At 44.3% G+C, this 22,003-nt stretch overlaps 1 protein-coding gene across 1 annotated transcript; it reads right to left on the bottom strand.

The window, feature by feature from the left end:
- Positions 1-2,455: 2,455 nt before the first annotated feature.
- Positions 2,456-19,396, bottom strand: LOC146659992 (semaphorin-4B-like). The gene is made up of 14 exons (XM_085423990.1): positions 19,098-19,396; positions 12,054-12,214; positions 11,896-11,958; positions 11,436-11,534; positions 11,211-11,301; positions 10,060-10,182; positions 8,075-8,202; positions 7,806-7,987; positions 6,889-7,027; positions 6,442-6,631; positions 6,156-6,271; positions 5,734-5,897; positions 4,888-4,958; positions 2,456-4,778 (listed from the first exon to the last, which is right to left on the bottom strand). Exons 1-14 carry the CDS (start codon positions 19,183-19,185, stop codon positions 4,069-4,071), a joined length of 2,325 nt encoding a protein of 774 aa, XP_085280116.1. The 5' UTR covers positions 19,186-19,396; the 3' UTR covers positions 2,456-4,068.
- Positions 19,397-22,003: the final 2,607 nt, after the last annotated feature.

The following is a 22,003-nucleotide window of genomic DNA, read 5'->3' as shown; positions in this document are numbered from 1 at the left end:
CGCTTTTAAATTAAATAAAAACACAGAGCAGGAACTGAGCAGAAGAGCGCCCCCTTTCACAGCCTGTTTGTCTGTGACAAACACACAAGTCAACACTCACATGCTTCTGGGGAAAAACAAGACGGCGTGTTTGCACAGGTTTAACAGACCTTTATTACTGACGAGCAGATGACAGCATCGGAGCTCTTATGTGCTTCTTCTCCTCCAGGATTCACATACGTGTCTTGGGATCAGGACGCAAAGGTTTCACACTCTACAAGAGCCAAACATTGCCTTTAGAATTTTATTCAATGAAGGTATTTACAAAAACAGAACAAAGTCCTGCTCGTGATTTATTGATGACTGTTCACATTTTGGAGATCAAATATTGATGAAGGTGATTTCAACTCATAAAGGACATTCAGCATCATTCATTCAACATCTTAACTCAGTCTCGACAAGTTCACGTGTGTAGTTCACTTACGCCACAAGGGGGCGACATTCATTCATACCTACAATCATAAAGCATGGATTTATTGACTGTTTTATTGAATCTTAGCCCGTGTTACATTCAAAGCAGGTTTCACATTGTTTAATACATTTTTTTGTTGTTGTTGTTGTTTTACGATTGTTTGCAATATTTTATTTTAATTTTTCAATATAGAAAACCCCATCAACAAACAAATACAGCTCAGATGCTAAGGCAAGAAGACAAGAAATATCACTGTGATGATAAGAACTACCAGTATCCAGAGTACATCAAATATCATAAATACGTAACAAACATGGTACATGTTCATACAATCGGAGCTTTCCCAAGTTAATTCAAAAATGGAGTCCAGGATTTTGAGAAAACATTTGCTGCAGAAGTTTGTAGGTATAGAATATTTTTCCATTTTATGAGTGATAGCATGTCATTGAGCCAGACAGTGAAGGAGGGAGGAACAGCAGACTTTCATTCCTTTAGGATACGTCTTTTTGCAACCATCATCATCGACTGACACCTGCATAGTTGCAGGAATAGTTCTGGAACATACGCAGCCAAAAACTGCAATTTCTGGATTGGGTGTGATGAAGATTTCATAAGCTTTAGAGTACCAATCAAATATTCTGGAATTAGTCATGAGCCAATGTGCGATCTGTCACATACGGGGGAAGTCGAAGAACAAATTTTGTGTAGTCCAACCTTGGAGTAATGGAGCCGATGGACAACTTTAAATTGTATTCATTAATGTCAGCCGTTAACAGAGCAGGAATGAATTTTTGATAAGCATTTGTCCCACATTTATTCCGGTATTTCTATACCCAGTTCCTCCCTCCGGGTGTCTCTTATCCTCATAGTCCGCGCCTCAACACTTTCATCAAACAAATGTACAACTGCAGAGATCCGATGTTTGGAGTAAGGACGGCTCAGGAGCACATTAAAGAAGTTGTGTTCATTCGGAATATCTCGATAATTCTTGATATTGGATTGCACAAAATGCCTAATTTGTAGGTAACGGTAAAAATGTGAATGCGTTAAAATGAAATTTTGCCCAAGCTGATAAAATGATGCAAATTTTCCAAATATATAAAGATCTTTGAATTTGATTAAGCCCTTCTCCCTCCAAACATGGTGGATTTATCACCCAGGGGAGGCAAAAGAGCATATCGGTGCCTGCACAGAGGAGTTTGACAATTCAAGGACACCTCTAATTGGTTTAAAATACGCACAGATTGTTTTGGAACAAACCCTAGTTTCTTAAAAACCTCAGCTTTCCCCACTCTGGAGAAAAGCAGGGCCTCTAAAGAGGAGTCCCTTACTACGTCAGCCTCCATTATAACCCAAAGGGGGGTGTTAGAATTACTAAGATCTGGGGATGTCTGGTGCCAGAAGGTCAACGCTCGTAGATTTGTCTATTCTAGGATTCTTGTTGTTCCATATGTAAGACGTGATAATCGAGTCCAATTCCTTAAAGAAAGAGGAAGTGAGATAAAGAGGAAGATTCTGGCAAAGATGCAAAAATCTAGGAAGAGAGACCATTTTTATGGAATTTATACGACCAATCGTGGATAAGGGAAGAATTTTCCATGACTCCATATTATGCTTTAATATGGATAAAAATAATTTGGGATCATTAGGGACAGTCAATCCAAGATATGTGAAATTGTCATTAACAGGTTTTAGATGAAGGCATATCCTGAAATTTTGCCAAATGAGGTGATCAAATTAAGATAAATCTTCTGCTCGCGATTTATCGACGACTGTTCACATTTTGGAGATCAAGTAACGATGGAGGTGATTTCAACTCATAGAGGACATTCAACATTAGGCCTGAGCAACACCAGATTATCTTACGCCAACATACCAGGAAAGAAATGACCAGTCGCCTCATTTCTTAACCTCGACAAGTTCACGTGTGTAGTTCACTTACACCACAAGGGGGCGACATTCATTCATACCTACAATCATAAAGCATGGATTTATTGACTGTTTTATTGAATCTTAGCCCGTGTTACATTCAAAGCAGGTTTCACATTTAACAGTTTACATACATTCGTTCACATACAGTGACTGACAACTGTGCACATTCATTTAACACAAATATATTCTTCTAGTAGCCTAAATCTTTGCAATGCATATAGATGATTTATCTGAGTATTCACACATAAAAACATCAGTCCTTCAACATGCATCGGATTCACTAACACTAGATTCAATTTTGCCTGAGTTACAGAGAAATTCTGTAGCGTGCAAAAAATCCACACGGAAATCACGTCACTGAGAAAAATAACCAAAAACTAAAATACAACTTAAAACAAACAATTAAAACATCGTCTCAAGAACAGGAACAGGAAATGTTAAATAGAAAAAAGTGAGCTTTTTCTTGATATGAGGCAAGATTTTATAAAAACTGAACAGTTTCACACAAAAAAATAAATCCTTGTCCTGGTTAAGTCGACCTGCCTTGTAAATTCAAAAGAGATCTTATTAAATAAAAAATGTAAAAGATTAAAACGAGTGCGTGTAAGCAGGATGATTTGTTCAATCCATTCTTAAAGACATCGTTAATGTCAACTAATAAAACACACCCGCTGCCTTTATCACCGTTTTCAAAGCCCTGAGTTAAAACAGAAAAGTGGTTCCACAACCGACATTTAAAATCAAAGAATATTAACAGACACAAAACACAAAACACAAAACTCCTAAAAACATCAGGAAATAAAAGGACCCTGAAACTCAAGCATCAACAGAAACAATTCAAATGTTTTCTTAAATTTCATATCAAGCAGCAGATGCATTAAAGGTTCCCGTGGACCTCAAGAGACAACCTCAGAGAACGTGTCTGTACCAAACTCTGCAGTTTCTGTGGTAGCTGCTTGCTTCTGTCGGCACAGGGGGGACGTGTTTGTATACCAGCCATTTATAAACTGCACTGAGACTCAAAGCTTTACACTTTACACCACTTTAAAGAAAAGCAGGTACCTCTTTGTCTTGTTCAGCAGGCAAACCTTTGCCAAAATGAGCGTATTTAATATTATAGTAAATAAGAAGAGCTAGCTTCACAGCATTAGCCTAAGTCCACCAGCTCTGAGACCTCAGACTTCAGACTTATTCCATTTCCTCTATAATTATTACAGAACTGTAGCTCATGGGGCTGAAAGGTGCTTTACGCCTGCAGTCTTTCAATTCGCCAGCAGGGGGTGAAAACGAGTCCAATCATGTAGACGTCTGAATCATCTGAAAACAACGCTCTGTTCCGTTGATATGTGAGCTCAGCCAACTCTTTCCTGATGAGTTTACGGTCTTATTGAATAAAACACGATGTTCACTTTGGAAATAAAGGTCCCATCATTATGCTTTAGCTTGGAGCCATCTTGGGTTAAGGTGCTACTGTAAGACTGTGAGGTATCCCCCTGTGTCTCAGTCACATCTGCGACACGCTCGCGACGTTTGGTTTTAGGCTGCGGTAAAAACACGACTCAAATACTGAGGTAAACATTAAAAATCTCAAACTGCTTTCCAAGGATTCTTACACTCTCCTACTTTCACGATGTCTTTGGCGATAACTGTCCGGCTAAACCAGCTGCAAGTTAAGGCGTCTTCAGTTACTCCACCACCTTCAGCTCAGGCTCGAGCTCCGCCCGGCTGCTCAGAGAGCAGATCTCCACAGGCCTGTTTATGCTGGCGCCCTCCTCCGGAGTGACCAGTGGATCCTTCCCGAGACTAACTTTCCTTTTTTGCCACATGTGGAGCGATCCGAGAATCATGATGCAGATGCACAAGGCCAGCATGAGTGAAACACCTACGAGCTCACCGTAGTAACTCTTCTCCTTCGGAGTCACGTCGTCGAGCTGCACTCCGTACTGTGTGTCAGAACTACTGCTCTGAAGGTTCCTGTTTGTTCCGCGATGTTCTTTGGAGGTCACCTTGCCCGTAGGACTGGTTGTAAATCCATTCTTTCTGTCATCGGTGGTGTATTCATTGGTGTGTATGAGCCGTGTCGGAGACATTGTTGGATCGTCGGTAACAATGCTCTCGTAGGTCTCGTCCGGCCCTGCAGTTTCATGGGTTCTTGGGGTCAAGTTAGAGCGCATCAGCTGTACGTCATAGCTTTCAACTACTTGTTTGTACCCGGCTTCCTCTGCCTCACAGCGGTAGACCCCTGAAGTGTCGTTAGTGACGACGAAGCTGAGACTGCCGTCATCTGATTGGATGAAGAGCTTCTCTGACTGAGGGAAGGCCCAGGTCAGAGTGGCCAAGTTGGAAGGTGTCAGACACGAAAGCCTCACCACTTCATTCATGTGAGCGCGGACCACTGCAGGCAGCAATGTTACAGCATCAAGGTTAAAACTCTGAGCTTGTTTCCAGAATACGTTCAACAGAATTTCTCAGTCTCCGTATCTGCCAACAGATTTGTACATCACCTGTGATCTTCTCGGCCTCGGTTTGCCCCTGACATTTGTCGTCCACATTACTGTCTTCCAGGTTCTGAACCCTGAAAAGGAAAACAACATTGTGTGTGAACCTTTAGCTTCTCACGACAACAAAAAATCCTCGAACATTTTTTACATCTTCATGTTTTGCAGATTGTCCGTTGGTTGTAGAGCTGTTGGCCCTTTGCTTCCACATTCATCCTTTCACAGGACATGCTCCACCTGCAGCTTTAAGCATGGTCGAAGCTCCAGCTCACCCATTCATCACCTAATTTAATGTCCCCACATTAAATAAAGCCCTCTTTCTCAGGTGGTTGCAGCTTTGTTAAATTAGAGAATGTATTGCTTTTGTGCAGTTTCTTTAAATGTGTACAATGACAATAAAGGGCTATTCTATTTTACTCTAGTCCTAAAATAAACACAGGTGATAGTTTTCGAGCTGCAGCGACGTGTACATTTTGATGGTCTACGTGTCAGAAACACCAGAGAGTATCTGCTATATGTGGCATCACTCTCAGCGCTGCAAAGACAACTCCGATGAATGAATAGCGACAATTACAATTATTACAACAACGGTTGCCAGAGTCTTGCGGCTGAATTGTTGCTGAAATAATTTTAACTAAAATCAGGGTTTCAGAAATGTTAGTGTTATTTATCCAGGGCTGAAAAGCCGGCGATGGTTTCATCTAAAGCATCTAATCATTTCAAGACTCATTTCTTAAAGTGTAGTAGATAAAAAGACAAATATCAATCAGGAATCTTAAAGAAAGCTGATGGTTTATTTTGTATGTGCAGGTCACATCTGTTCTGGACTATCTCAGAGTGAGTTTTACTTACATGTCCTCATGACCACCATGCACACGGGCACAGGCCCTGCTAGCGCGGCTCCATCCACACAGAGGATCTCTGGCCAGGAGACACTGACTGCAGGTTGTGTAGGTCGAGCAGTTGGCCACGGGTACGGCAGTCACGCCTTCAGATGTCCCCACATAGAGGACTCCCTGCAGGAGCAGAGAAACAGTCAGCCGGACGAATGCGAATCTGACAGATCTCTCAGGTTTCAGAGCGCAGGTGTTCAAATCTGTGAGACGCAGTCGTCCTGTACACATCTCTACCTGCACCCGCGTGAAGGCTCGTGCTTCCCAGTAGTTCTCTAAGATTAACTTTTGATCTTTTTATTTTTTGGGTGCGAGTCAAAAACATTTGAATGTGAACAGGATGCTTTGTTTGCTGATCAGTCAATGAATTGTGCAGTTTACCTTGGAGGTGGAGAGGACCACGCTTTGGACCGTCTGAGGCTGGGCGAAGAGCTGAATCTCCTCAATGACCCAAGGACCCTGATCAAGCAAAACCACTTTGTGGAGAAATCCAGACTCTTGGACAGTAGAGAGAAGGGATAAGTCGTTTTAAGTCATGCAAGAACCACAACAACCCTTCAAAGCTCGTTACTACAAGCAGGATGTGACCGTTTACATCACTGAACTATCATTTTGATCACATGTCCATGCACTGACTGCTTGGGCTCGTCTATGTTCACAGTCTCACCTGTGATGAGGAACAGGAGGGTATGCTGTTCATCGTTGGCTGCGCGTGCTCTCATCACAGCCACGCGACTGTACTGCTGCTCCGATGAGACGACGACCGGACCTTTGCCGACAGGCGTCACAGGGTTTGTGGTCAGGAAACTCTTCTTCACTTCCCCCAAAACAGCGTCAGTAGAATTGCCAAGTCCACACTGTCAGGAGAACATAGAGGGTCAAACAGTAAGATCTGGAAACACAGCTCGTTTTATGACAGACGGCATTAAATCATTTTTGTTTTTATGGCATTTTCTGCTGCATCTTATTCTCCTCGAGCGGGTTAATGAAGAAACGTTTTTAGTAAAGTGCAGATGGAAACTTGAAAGGTGCTTACAGTATGTCTGACATAAATTAGCAAATCTATCTTTGATTTTACGATTCAGGAAGTCTAGAAAGAAATGAACCCCCCCACCGTTCCCAGGTAGCTGTGCGTTTCCTGTTGCGTACTCCACTGGTGGGTCCCCGTTACGAAGGTCCTGTAGCTCCCCTTGAACACGTCTTTGATGTCCTCAAGTCTGAAGACACAAACTGCAGACTCTGGACCTCTGGACCTGAAATAAACCAGATTGCAGCGGTTACCTCGACGTCCTTAAGACAGATTTGAGACGTCCTGACTTGAACAGGTACGTTTAGAAACAGAGCTAACGTGCTAAAGTTGTGGGTTTGTTTTATTTGAGTCAACAATGATTGGCCTAAAACCAGGACATACACGAGATCCTGCTGAATTTGATGGTTCTGTTGCTTTCGCTGCCATGGTTACCAAATATCCCATACATTAAAGGAAAATGTGCCCAAAGACGCAGTTCAAGAAAGAATCTCATGTCAGCCCAGCGATGATCCAGTGAAGACTCCTCTGATCTTCCACTGTTTATTTTAACGTGACTGTCTCTTAAAAACTTGGTTTATTGAAATTGTCTCACGCATGAACATAAAGATGGCACAAATTTGCTCTTGTACAGTAAATCTCTCAGCTGTGAAGGGGGTCTCTGGGGTATCGGGCCCCCTGGGCAGGCAGGAAGGGACCATTTTTCTTTTTCTGCTACTAGTTTGTGTTTGTCGACCATGGAGCCATGCCACCCTGGCTCATGTGGTTTTCATCGCTCAGTCCCAAATAAGTAATTGGCAGAACCACAGCATGGAAAACGCTTTGTAAGAGCAGCCACCAATCACTCATCTGAACATCCAAGCTGGGAAATTCGGGGGTTGACCCTCAGCTGTTTATTTGGCAGTAACTAGATGTAAACATGGCTTTAATAAAAAATGTGACAGTTAAAACATTTAAGACCAGAACAATCCAAACATCATCCCTCTTATTTCCTGTTTACCTACCACTGAGTCGTGAAGACACCGTAGAACAGAGTGTCAGCAATGTCGCCGCCCTCTGGTGGCGGGAGGGTGAACACATCCTGGAGAATATTGAAGGGAAGCTGTTTCTCAAACTGACAGAGCAGAGTGGCTTTGGTAAAGGACGTCCATTTCTTCTGCAGAGTCCTCACTCCACCAACATCATCCTGTAAAACCAGCACAGAACAATCCTTCATGTAATATTAATGGTAATACGCACATTCACATTATGCGCTCTCGCTGTTTGCTGTCACCTTGCAGACTTGAGCCACCCGAGCGGTTTTCAGATCCTCTACGTAACTGAACTCTTTTCCAACTTCACTAAAGAAGAAGTAGAGTTTCCCCTCTGCTGGGTCCAGTGATGAGCTGACAAATGTAGGCTCTGAAATACAGAAGTGCAGGAAGTGAGTACAGAACAGAGTCTGTGCCATGTGGTCTGAATACATCTGGAGCGTACAAAGTACTCAGCTGACAGACCGATGGGTGGAGAAAGAGTCAACACATAATATGATGTGTTTATGTGCAGCAGACATAACTTTTTAAAACGACAAAGACACTGCGACGTCTAAGACAAAGAGGAAATGAGCAGCTGGAGACAGAACGCAGGGAATTCTGCAGACCTCACAGCTGTGGTTTGGTTGAAAGTATTTGAGCTGACACAAACATGTCTGATCCATGTTTACGAGGTTTTTGTGGTTTTTCCATGTCAGTGTTTTAAAGAACAGTAGTTATGACCAACATCTAAGTGTTGGCAGAGTCACTGCCTCGATGTGTAAGACGCTGATTCACATCGAGGCTACTGCAGCAGGTTATGGGAAGCTTTTTCTGCTTCTTCATTAATAAAAATGTAGTTTAAATGTCAGGAACACGTCTCTTGAGTTACTTCACAACAACCTCATCACAGGAATATCCGAGCTTTAGTAGGCGGACCTAATAATTGAGGATTTTGCTTGTGGATGCTCAGGAGGAGCAGCAGCTCCAACAAAGACGCAGAGTAGCTTTGAACCGGACAGAACCTTTGCTGTTTCGGACCCCATAGACCCAACCTCCAAGGGCCAAGAAGAGTTTGTCCATTTGTACAAAACCTGGCACTGAATGTGCAACGATTTATATTTGCCACTAAGGCTTTGGCCTCCCTGCCCTACCATGCCCATGCAGGATGCTGCAGCATAAACACTGTGCCCTGGCTGACATTGGTCAGCTGGATGTGTAGAAGAGTGACGTCCTTCATCCTGGTCTTTAGTGGCACCAAATGTTATATGTGGAACCTGTTTAAACAGGAACAATGAAGAGACACCTAGGCTCCGGTAACTGGACAGGTGCTTTGGTTTGTGCGTCGAGTGGACAGTTTTACTGAGATGCTGACGAAGACTCAGATATGAGAAGATGAGACCTGAACACCAGTGTGGATGACTCCAGTCCCATCTTTGCACAGTTCTGAGTCCAGGATAGATTATAAAGCTACTTTTTTTAACATATTAAAGATCGGACACCCCAATCATTACACTGCATATGTCAACTGCACTCCAACTTGAGGCTGGAAACCAAGGCCTGAGTTTCACCTGCTCAAAAACTAAAGTAATGCCACACACGTGGCTTTTTTAAATAATTCTCTTTCACCACCTTGAGTTTGGGGGTGTGACAGGACTCCTACGCGTGCTCCTATATTAGTGGTGGTTTCAGCGGTGAGACGTATCACATTATCACAGATATGCATTTAGGTGTGTGAGACAGATGTCAGTAATTATTTTTACCATTTGTGGCCAACAGCCCACATTCGATGACACTGATGCAGATCCATGAGTGTGATATGGACTAAAGCGTGATGCAGTTACAGCCACACGTGGGGACATCTACCAAACATCAGGGTAACAGCAGAAGCTTACACATAACACTACACTTAGATTAGTCCTTCTTTAAATATATGAGTTTTCTGCTTTCCTTGCTTGATGAGCTAAGAGGTGAAAAAGGGGCGGAGCAAGCCTATATGTAGACCTGCAAAGTGGGTCATACCACAACTCTGGGTCATCGGGGGGAAATGGAATTTGTTACGCTAGTTTCAGTCCGGTTCTTGTGTGTTTGTGATGCCATATTTTAGGGTTTTTCATTTGCCTGAAATTGCAGTGAAATTCAGGTGTAAAGCAGAAAAGTCCAGTTTGTTCTTTTAGTTTCTGCACCCATTAGTTTCTTTGTGACAAAGCTTTTTACAGCTTGATTTATCCTGATCATGTTCGCTCACCTTCCAGTAGGCGGATCGACGTCTCCAGGCTGACGTCTGGACGGCCGTCTTTGCTGAAGTATCGCAAAATCTGTGGTTTGATTCCTCTGAAGTCGGTTTTTGTGGCTGTGAACAGCTCGCCGTCTGCACATAAATAAACAGGAGAGCTCCGGGTGTTTGTTTTAAAGCACATATTAACATGAGAACATACAACAAATGCTGCTCTGCTTTGGTCAAATAACAACACAGTACACATTATGTACTGTGTATTATTCATGTGTGCCAACTCGCACATCAGTGTTAATATTCCTCGCATTAGCGATCGTAGTAACCAGTGTGTCGTGAAAACAGCCATACATCTGATACATTTTTAAATATATTTTTGGCTCTTTTATTAGATTGATGCAGTGCATGCAGGACATAACACAGTACGCGCTGCTGTGCACAGGGAAGGAAATGACAGGCACGCTCCGTCTCAGAGAGTAAACCCTGCTGCTGTTTGGTTTGTGGGTCACAGCCAGTGACACCATGCCACCCACAGATGCTGTGCTTCATATGAAATTCTCTCATGCAACTGTGGTTTGTGCAAAAGGTGAAACAAAACTTTTTTTATTGCAACTGACATCCAACGTGAATCAGATAGTTTTCCACTTGTTTTTGAAAGCATTGCATCCTACACATTAAAGGTCACAAAGTTAAGGCTACAGATTTCTCCACTGAAACTTATATTGCAACAAAAACACAAGAAAATATGGAAATTAAGTGAGAAATAACGTTTCATTTATAATGTAATTAAAGCTAAACTTTTGGCTCATACTGAATACTCCATTACTGCATTTTTATTTTAAAAAAAGAACCGAAGTAAAACTGTGACTGAAACTTAATAAAAGCTAAACATTCACTCTCAGTTACTCTGAAACTAAACTGAAATGTGTAAAAAAAAAAAAAAACTCTGGAAAGAACTGAAACTAAACTTCTGCAAAACAAAAGGAAGATAAAAAACAAAATAATGAAAAGTAGTTTAAATTCAGATTCAAATTTTGCAGCACTCCTCATCCCCAAAATATCAACTCTGCAAAGATTCTTGCTGAGTTACGTGCAAACAGCTTGAGGTTTGACCACTTTATTGCTGAATGCGAGCCCAGCGGAAAGTTGCAACTCAGCACACTGACCTGCGATGACGACGGCGCTCCTCTCGAAGGGGCTGAACGGACAGCGACCTTTAGCGCTGACTTTTTTGACAATGGAGAAGCTTTGGGTGTCCTGATGAAGACAAACAAAAGCTCAGCTGAACATCCAACTGTGTCTGAGCTGTTAGGAAGCATTTATATAGGACATAAGATTTTTCTCATCTGGTTAATAGACTTGGTTGAAGCTGACAGCATGTATGAACTTACAATGTACGCTTCTTGGGGGCTGTAAGCGTAGCTGCCACAGGTGTAGAGATGGGTGGAGTTTAGAGGTTGCAACACGTGGATAAAGTTTGGACATTCATTCTGCAAAACAACAGAAACTGAATAAAATCTCTACATTTTTCCTTTACGTCCTCTCCCATACGTACTCCTGTTGACTCCTCCGCAGCTTTAAACAGTACGAAGCTCTTCTGGTTAAAATATCTCAAAGTTTTATCTTTGGTGGGTGTTCTTGCTTTTTTATATCCAGCTACATTAGGGCCAGGTAGAAAAGGGAGGGACCAACATGGAGTGAAGCGATGTGGTCCAGGAATCGGGGTTTCAATTCTCTGCAGCGTTAAATACATTTGGATTGTTCCTTACTGGTGAAAATTCACCATACAGTGAAAAGAAAAAGTGTTCATATTCATACACAATTGCTGCTGTGTGTGGATTTTATATTTACCATTAAATCCTTTCCTTTCCCCGTGCAATCCGATGTCTCTTTATCAGACGGACTCCACTGCACCTGAACAAAACACAGACGAACTGTTGGGCATCACGGGACCTCAGCAGTAAAAGTAATAATATTTCAGTAAAATTCAAACAGTTTCTTCTGAGCACCTTCTTGTTCAGTCTGATGACATCACTCTGGTTAACGTCCAGTGACAGGATGGCGTTTTGTGCACCAACGTAAAGAGTGGAGCTGTCGCTGCTCAGCAGCAGAGCGGTGGTGTTGTGGAGGTCACCGTGGCCAAAGTGGAGCAGAGGTCTCTCCGTGGAGTCTGGACACAAACACACAGAAACCACAGCAGCTGTTACCGTCTGAGGAAACTCCAGGTTGCACAGGAGCTGGACTCAAGACGACACTCGGGGCTGGATGCACAGCAGATTCAAAGAGAAATCTAACCTGAGGATCTCAGCAAACACTTGGAGGAAGCTAATATTAAGCAAACATAAGGGCCTTGCTCTACAAGCTCACACGCAGGGTGATTCAGGCGCAGCGTGTCTGAGCCGTGTGTGGGAAAACGCTCTGTAACCTTTAAGGACGCCGCAGAAGGGTCATTACACGGGGCGGGTCAATTTAAAGAGATACGTTTAGATAAGTGTTAGTCAGAAGTGCAAACAGAGCAAAGAAAGCAAGTTTATCAAACATGAAAACATCGAAACAAAGTTCCTGCGATTTCTTTTGAAGTTTTACAGCTTCGCTCTGCGCTGTGGCTTCTGCTGAGCTTATCTTCAGACAGGGATAAATAAAGACGGAGACTACAACAGGAGGTGAGAGGACGCAGCTCAGCGAGCACCCGCAACATGTCGTGCACTTCACTCACCAGCTGACCGGCACAGAGACAGCAGCACTGCCTGTTTGTGAGGCTGCAGGTTTGGAGAGGATGTGGTTCAGAGCTGCAGAGAAACTCTCCACATATGAACGATAAGATTTAAAAATAAGAAACATCTCAGCAGCAGATTTCTCAGTAGACTTGTTTACAGTGTCTCAGTCGCACTGCTGCCATCTCTGCAATATTTCTGATCACGTGACATTTTATTGATTTACTCCTTTAAGCTTGAGTAAAGATGGCCCCTTCTTACTGACGCGACTCACTTGTACTGCTTTCTGCTCGTTAGAGTTTTGAATGTTACATCTGAACGCTTTTAAGAACTTAACAGGAAGCTGGCTCAGTACTTCCTGCGCTTCCTGGCTATTATTTATGAATGCAGATATATTTGTGCAAAGGCTACGTCCACACATAAACGCCAAAAACGAAGGAAAACGCTGCCAGAAACATACCAAGCAACAGGTGGCGATATATTCCTAACCTGTAGAAATGTTGGCCAATCAGAAACAGTAAAACAAGTAAACAAAGATGGCGCATAGAAGCAGCACTGAGTCGTTTAAACGCTGCAGAGAGTAAAATTAACAGTATTGTAGAAATTCATTTCACCGAAACAATAACGTGGCGCACACCTTTGACGCTGCGTTTTCTGCGTTTTCCTCGTCCACACGTAAACGTGAAAACAGTTTTTTTAAATCTCCATCCTGGCAGGAGTTTTTAAAAATCTGTTTTCAGTGACCGAAAACGCCGTTTACGTGTGGAAGAAAGCTGCGAACGCATCAGAAAAATCAGCTTTTTCAAAAATACGCGTGTAGGCGTGGACGTAGCCGAAGACAATAAAACGTAAAGTCGCCATCAGCTAACGGGACCCTCGTTTGCGTTGCAGACTTTTAGCCTAACAGGGTGACCATATTTGGATTTCCAAAGGCACGAAGAGCTTTAATACTATTGTTTGCTTAAAGAAAACGTTAACACACCTAAACAATGCTTTCTCTGTGCGGTTAATGAATAAAAACTGTCATGTAGGCTTTTTGCTCAACAATTGCAAAAAAAGAGGCCGGTTGGGGACGTACTTTTAGCTTGCATGCAACCAAAGCATGACTCACACTCGCAATGTAACGAGCAACCAGAAATCTTACCAGATATTTCAATCTTTTCACAGAGATTAGTTTGATACCAACAACTCAAATAAAATAACTGAACAGCAAACTGCCAGGAGCCACTGAAGGTCATAAAACCTGAAAATTATCTGAAAGCTGGAGGATTTGAGAATCTGTGACATACAAAATAAGGAAATGTTTCTGTCAGCAGTGAACCTGAAGCAGTGACCACGTTAACTTTGTACTGAAACAGCCGTCCGACGATCGACCCACCGGAGGCTTGTTCACCTCAAACGTGCCTGATCGATGACGTCACCTTCACAGGATATTCACTAAAACATCAACGCAAAACCACAGATGTGTGTCCATTCTGTGTTTCAAGAGAAATATAAAGAAATGAGGGGCAGCTCAAAGACTTTTGCACAGTACTGGGGTGAAAATGTGAGCGCTGATGAATTCCTGCAACCTTTCACAGGTTTTTAAGGACTCTGCACCCACTGAACTTGTTTTTAATAGTTCAGCACGTGTGCTTTTTTAATTGTTTTTGTTTGTTTGTTTGTTTTTTGTTGTTAGAATCTGAATGCTTGAAAGTAATAAGAAGCATCAGAAAAAAGAAAAAGTGTCCGATTTTATTCTGACCGAAGAGGGACGGTCTGAAACTGCTCAGTGGAGCCACTTCAGGACCAAAAGAATGCTCATCATCTGAACACCAACAGATCAAACTGACAGAAAAGCGTCTCCTAATCACAAACACCAGACTCCGATCAGCAGAAGTCCTGTCAGAGGAAGTTTGTCTGGTCTCAGAGGACGAGGAGCGCCGGTGAACAGCTTTCCAAGAAGCGCCGCTCAGGGCAGCTCAGACATGTCGCAATTCACAGCGAAGGACGGAAAAGTGAAGCGAATCCTTGCTGAGGATCAGTGACGGCAACAAAACGCCTCTCACTGTTTTCTGCTTTTGTTCGCTGTTCCCTTCAGAGCTTCTTCCTTTGTGTTTTCCCTCGACTTCTCTCTTCTTTAACTAAATCTGCTTTTTGTTTGAAGCCTCACTCTAGCTCATAACCTGGTGAAAATATAAACCCTCTCATTATCACACATGCCACAGAGTGGTTGATTATGGTTTTTAATATATATATACACGTTTCCCCATGACAGCGACCGCGAGAACATGCAGTCATCTCAGCCTCAGCTGACCTCATTTTGTTGTGATAGAAGAACTAAATAAACCAGATCCGAGTTCTGAGTTGATCCGATTGTTGGAGCAGTCGCAGAGAGGCCTGGCAGGATCAGTTCAAACAACTTGATCACCTGGAGGAGGGGTGGGCAACTCCAGGCGTCAGGTTTTAGGTGTTTCAGCTGATTTAAACGGCTGAATGAGCTCCTCAACATGTCCTGAAGTTCTCCAGAGGCCTGGTAATGAACTAATCATGAGATTCAGGTGTGCTGACCCAGGGTGATCTCAAACCTGCAGCATGTTGTAACTTGGAGACTGTTGACAGGTGACTTCATTAAATTTAGTAAAGTGGCTTATCGAGTTTCACAGTTTGAAACATTAATGCTTGGCAGTGAAATCTTCCTTAAATCTTGCTAAACTGTGTCTTATACGCAGTTCTGGTTTCATCACAACTTACTTCTGCTTTCCAATCTCACCGCAGGCATGAATGAACGTCTGTTACCATAGTTACGCTGACTCAGACTGGTTTTTATGGGTTTTTATGTGTCACTAAATGCCCGCATGAATAACGATCTGATGGCCACAAAAGTCCCGAAAACACTAAGACGAACGGCTTGATGTGAGGTGTGCTGCAGTTTTAGGAGCCAGCGTGCGCTGACAGATTTATGATGTCATAGTGTCCCCCGCCGTCCTCTCCAGCATTCACAGCAGAGCGTTTAAACACACCTCATCTAATCAAAGACATTAAAGAGCCGCTGAAGGAGTCCTGAGTGGAAAACTAGAGAATTCTGCAGCAGTTCTGCAAAGAGCCAATCAGCAGCCTGACCGGGAAACTCATGAGCCAATGGCGTGGCTGCAGCGATGCACCCCACACGGTCACAGGTGTGTGTTGGCAGAGAGAGGAAAGATGTTTAATGTGCTCATCCACTGATTGCTGTGCCGTCGTCCTCGTTGATCTGCTCTCCTCTGATTCGGTGTTGGTGCTGAGTCCAGCGCTTGGTTTCTGCTCTTCGTTTTTCTCGGGCTCCCTTGTTTGTGTTTGACCTTTATAACAAATTTGTTGCACATTCAAAAGTTTCTTAAAGTGCAGCATTGCTCCAAGGTTTTGAATATGGATTCAGGAGCTTAACAGATGTACAAAAGTTTTCTCACCAACCTTTTCTCAGCGTGCTTTAATTAGCTGTTTGTTGTTGTTGTTTCAAGCTCTGGGGGGAGATGTGAGAGACTTTCATCACGTCGTCACTGTGGCTGCGTGAGGCTGTGTGAAACACGGCGCTAGCCACCATAACCAGAACCATAACCATGTGAAAAGGCTGTCAAAGTCGCAGGCTTTTGAAACTGGCCGAGCGTGAGACAGAAGAGACTGATACAGGCCGGACGAGCCAGCCATCGGTGAACTGCAGCCAGTCTGGAGAGGCTGGAAGATGATCTAGCAAATGAGAAAGTCACCATACCTTGCTGCTGCGCACCAAGCAACACTGTAAAGGAAGAACTTCTGGACAGACTCCAGGGTTGTACTTGGGTACATCAACAACGAGGCCCGTGCTTTGCACACATTTGTATCAAATACGATTTGCAAAATAAATCTCAGTACATCAGCAGTGGTGTTTGCACTGCAGCAGGCTTCTCCAGCTGTAGAGGTAACCCCCGAAGAAGTTAAAAGTTAAAAGGGTTCAAGCACTAAGAAGACTGAAAATGCATCTCTCCTTTCATTCCAAAGGACCACCACATAACAAGGATGATGACAGCTCACTATCATGAGCAGGTTAAACACCAAGGAAAGGGTCTAACCATCAACGAGATCAAATGGATGTTGGATCCCAGGAATAAACAGAACTGTTGCATCAGTGTGTTAAATGCAGGAAACACAGAAGGTCAGGAGGAGCAGCCAGAGGCAGACCTGCCATCTGAGCAGGTGGATCAAGCTCCACCTTTTACTTCTTGTGCTTTGGAGTCTTTTGGACCATTTTGCAGAAAGCGAGGGTGTAATGAGAGATGAGGACGTTCGTTTACGAGGCAATGTCTGCTGTGAACAGTTGCCAACTCACTGTGGGATGTTTCTAGAAGGGATCTGAATGTTTGGTGACAGTCATCGAACAGGCAGGAACAAGTGGAGATCAACGATTTGACTCGTGGACCAGAAAATGAGAAAGGAGGCAGGAGGATGTGACAGGAAGTGTATTGTTGCTCTCAGGGGCTGTTTAAGACAACGACTACATCCTTTACTGAATAAAGGCTTCATGCACAGATTATTCTGTTTCCATTTTGTAAAAAGCCTCAGGCTTTAAGGTCATTCTGAGTTTAGAAATCATCAGTGTTACATTTCTCTTTTTTGTGTAAATGGCCTTTAAATGGTCAGACATATTTGAGATATATTTTCACATATATTTGTTTTAAAAAGTTTCTGCTTCAGTTTAAAGTAGGAAAAAGGAGAAGCAGAAAGAAACGCATGTTACCTGTTAACAAGAAGCTGGCTGGCAGTGGCACGAGCTTCATCCATCCTTTAATAAGTGATAGCAAACTGTTGTTTAACAGAGTTTATGTGGAGCTGTAAACTAGTGAGATGATATAGTGACGCTTTCACCTGCTTGTGACTGTTTAAGCTAATGTTGGAGCTCTTTGTTCTCTTACACACAGGTGTTAATTGGCCGCTCTGGGATATAATAAATGTACCAATAAATCGATTAACCAAAGCTAGTGGTTTACTTGATGCCATTGCTCAACTCGATAAAGGCCCAACTTCTTTTCTGAAATGGAGAAGTGACTGTTGCACCAAGCTCTGAGTGCAGGCCTCCTGCTGAAGGTGCCGGGGGTCGTTTTGCACCCACACTGCTGTTACTGAGACTCGGAAGCTGTCGTGTGCCGTTCAGCCCGACGCTTCTCTCCGCAAACTTAGCCTGTCTCCAACTTCTGGAGCCTGACAGGATGCTGTCACGTCTGTCATCCTGCCTGTCAGCAGCAGTGTTAACTTACGTGACTGGTTCCAGTGAGCTGGAGCTGGCGGAGGTGCGAGTCTGTCCTCCAGCAGCTGTGTTTTTACACTGAAGGTGACAGAGGCTGCTCCCGATGGGGTTTGCATCATTTACATATGAATCAGAAGCAAAGAATGGAGAATGATGAAGTTCGCTCGGATTACGGGTTTGGGTGGGAGAATCTGGAAGTGCGGAGGTTCCCGCGAGAGTTGATGATGAATCCCAGCTGCTTCGATCCCACTGCTGTAAACACGTATACACGTTTCCAGCGTGCGAAGCCAAACGATTGCACAAACTCTCCTGGAAAACTCGCGGCCACAGCTGCAGCCTACAGAAAGCGATAGCTCTGAAAGTCCGTCCAGCTGACACAACATCTGGCACGACTCCTCTGTGCGTCCACGCCCCGCACAGCACAGCTTTGACCCGGCTGCATGTGACTGCACAACAGAAAAACACTGTGTGGACCGAGTTGGTGTCAGAAACGTGAAATACATCAGTTTGCACGCAGCGTGGGTGAAGTGCGGCGCCGGTGTAAGACAACGAAGGATTATTCCGCAGTGCGCGCTGGTGCGTTAATGTTTGCAACATGCAGCTATGTGTGAAATCTTTCCTGTTAGATCATTTTCCTGTTTTCAGACAAACTCGTCATATTCACGAGTCTCAGCTGAACATGTGACCGAACTCTGTTTCACAAGCTCGGAATGAGGACAGATCCCCGGGGAAGTGAACGCATCACAGCAGATATTACAAAGATAAGACCTTAGATGGTTCGTGCAAAGCGCCATCAGGCCGAACAGACGCATCTCTGCCGTGCAGGCGGACAGAAAATCAGCTGACTTTGAAGCAACAAAAAAAGCTTTTACATTGTTTTTCCAAGACAAACAGATGTGAAAACATCACCTCTCACATCACAGTAATCATTATTAACCCCGCACTGAGAAAATCTGCTTTTGGGAGCAAAACTAAAAAACATCCAAAGATTTCATAAACTTTTTTCCCTTTAAAGAAAAAACAGAACCGTCCAATAAAAAAGGAGGGACGGAGACTCTGCGAGACTCAAGCACAAAATTAAAACAAAGCGTTGGACTTACTGAGAGCGAAGGAGATCCGCGGAGGAGAGAGGGAACCCTCGGAGCTCAACAGGAGGTGGAGGAGGAGGAGGACGGCTGGGAGAGCCATGATGGATGAGCTGGTGAAGGTGATGGAGCAGAGCTTTGTTAAACGTGCAGCTCGTCTGTCGCCTCTGCCGAGCTCTGAGTCAATGCGGCTCTGATCACTGAGCAACACGACCACAGCTTCCTCCTCGCAGCGGTCGGAGATCAGAGGGAGGAGGGTGGAAGCTTCTCTGCACAGCCTCAGTGCTGGGCTGAGCTGGCTCGTGTCACGCTGTGCAGATAACACTTATTTTCACCAAAGACGCCAAAATGAGAGTCTCGTTTGTTCCTCTGAAAGCTGATCAGGGGACTTTGGTTTTCTCTTTGCTTCTCGTGTTCCTCTGCGGTGCTTCACCTTATTTCACATCCGCCCTCATCAACTCACTGCTTTTCCGTTTCACCCCATGGGGCACGCATGTACAGGAAGAAAAAGCATTGACCTACAAACCAGCGCGGTGGAGACGAGCGCTGAAGACCACTTCAACTAGTTTCTGCTCCAACGCGAAGAAGCCACCGAGCACGAGTGATGACCTTTAAAATGCAACTTACAACACTCACACGCCAGTTTGTTAGTTACACCTGGTTTGAGTCCTTCCACCTTCAGACCTGCATTAATTCTTCATGGCAGAGATTCATCTAAACGCTGGAAACATCAGCAGAGCACCACGCAGCTGCTGCAGTGCGTCTGTTTGAGGTGCTGTGTGCTGGAAGCGCTCATCAGAAGATGTGCACACTGTGTGGTCTTCTGCTGCTATGGCCCATCATGCTGTGCATTCAGACATGCTCTTCTGCAGACCCGAGCTATAACTTTGTTCCCATCAGCTCATTTTCTCCCAGAGAACCGCTGCTCACTGGATCTTTTTGTCTTTTGTGGATCTTTCTGTGGAAACTCTACAAATGTTTACGAGGGCAAATCCCAGCAGATCAGCAGTGTCTGACTCCAGCTAACACGCCACACTCACCTGCTGCTCAGTTTGAACTTTATCATTTCCACATGGATGGAGTGGCTTCCATTAGATGTTTTCTTTCACGAGCAGTGGAACAGGTGTACCTAACAAAGTGGCGGGTGACTGTGAAGTCATGCGTGAAGCTTTGCGTTCACCATCTGATGTTGAAAACAGAGCCCTTCACGAGCTGAATCTGAGACTCGAGCGTGTGCTGGGAGGTAACACAGGAAGGAAATTCCTGCTTCCGAGCTCGTTTGTGTTGGACGGCAGTGATGCGGCTCGGGGAGGGAAGTCTCCGGTGGGACCCGAGCCCGCTGTAAGTGCTCTTTGCTTGGTTTTCCTGCGGCAGAGGCGAGAGAGAGACTTTCACAGTCTGCTGGACTCTTTAATGGACGTGAAGATCGATGTGAGGATGCTTTCAGTCAGACCGGGAGATGTTGTCTTGCTCCGAGGAACCGAGGAGTTCTATTAGAGTGGATGTGGTAGGAGAGGAGGCGGTGATGGACGGAGGTGGATGTGGGGGTTTACAAAGTTACAGGTCGCCGTGGAGACAAACATGGTAAATGGCCTGTATTTGTACAGCGCTTTACTAGTCCCTAAGGACCCCAAAGCACTTTACACATCCAGTCATCCACCCATTCACACACTGGTGATAGCAGCTACATTGTAGCCACAGCCAGCAGAGGCGAGGCTGCCGGACACTGGCGCCACCGGGCCCTCTGACCACCACCAGTAGGCAACGGCTGAAGCGTCTTGCCCAAGGACACAACGACCGAGACTGTCCAAGCCGGGGCTCGAACCGGCAACCTTCCGATTACAAGACGAACTCCCAACTCTTGAGCCACGATTGCCCCAACATGTGCAATACAAACAAATCTTAGGCTGTTTCCCCCATAATCTCTTTAACCCCTCATAATTACAGCAGCTCACGGCATCTGCAACATGATCAGTGTCATGGAGTGATTCCACAATCTGTAAATACTCTTAATATCAGCCAGTTTTCAGTCTGCAGCCAACATCTAATCTAACATCTGCAGGAAGTCTTCTGATGTCTGAGCATTACAGCTGTTTTTATTTATTTATTTGAGAGAGATTGAATCTGACTTTTTCGTCTTGTTTTCACATCCTCCATGAGACAGTTTATTTACAGTGGAGTTCATAATTCTGCAGAAAGTCGCCTGCGTCAGGAAAAGCGAGAGCTTTTGTTCCCCACGTTATTCAGATTCACTTCTACAAAGAAGCCAGACAAACAGACGCTGCTGTGAAATTCAGGGGAGACAGAAAAATCCCTCTGGAAACAAGAAAAAGTACAGACGACGAAGAAACAAACGAGCCAGAAACTGAGAAAGGAGAAGCTCGTCAGTGCCTGGACTTCACCTTCCTGCCTTTGAATGTGAGCTTGTTCTTTTTCTTGTTTTTATTCCCACACTTTTAAAGAAAGTGATCTGGATCAGCAGACCTCAGAGGTTTCATGACGTTTGGCTTCATAAACATTAACGAGGCTTCAGCGGCCTGCAGGGCTGAGATTTATTTAAGGCTTAAAGTTTGCATTGCAAAGGGCGTGGCCTCTCTGAGTGACTCTGTTTGTGCTGTCCAAGCATTTTAATGTAATTATTATTGTAATGTACTAACAAGCAGTGACATTCAGGGATCTCTGCACTGATCAGCAGGAGTCAGTGTCTGCACCCTTTGTCCAGATGTGGTCACTCAAGTCCAAAACACTCGCAGTAAAGCTTCAAAGTGCAAAAACCAGTGGGTGACGTCACATGAGCGTCACCCACCCGTCGCCTACTGGTGGTGGTCAGAGGGCCCAGTGTCCTCTTTCATATACAGTCTATGTATATTGGGGGGCAACCGTGGCTCAGGGGGTTGGGAAGCACATCTGTAACCAGAAGG

Source organism: Rhamphochromis longiceps, linkage group LG11 (genome assembly GCF_057381845.1).
Source record: "Rhamphochromis longiceps isolate RC_006_pf linkage group LG11, R_longiceps_female_GT1.1, whole genome shotgun sequence".
NCBI classification, from domain to species: Eukaryota; Metazoa; Chordata; class Actinopteri; order Cichliformes; family Cichlidae; genus Rhamphochromis; species Rhamphochromis longiceps.
This window is presented reverse-complemented; position numbering and strand designations above follow the sequence as displayed.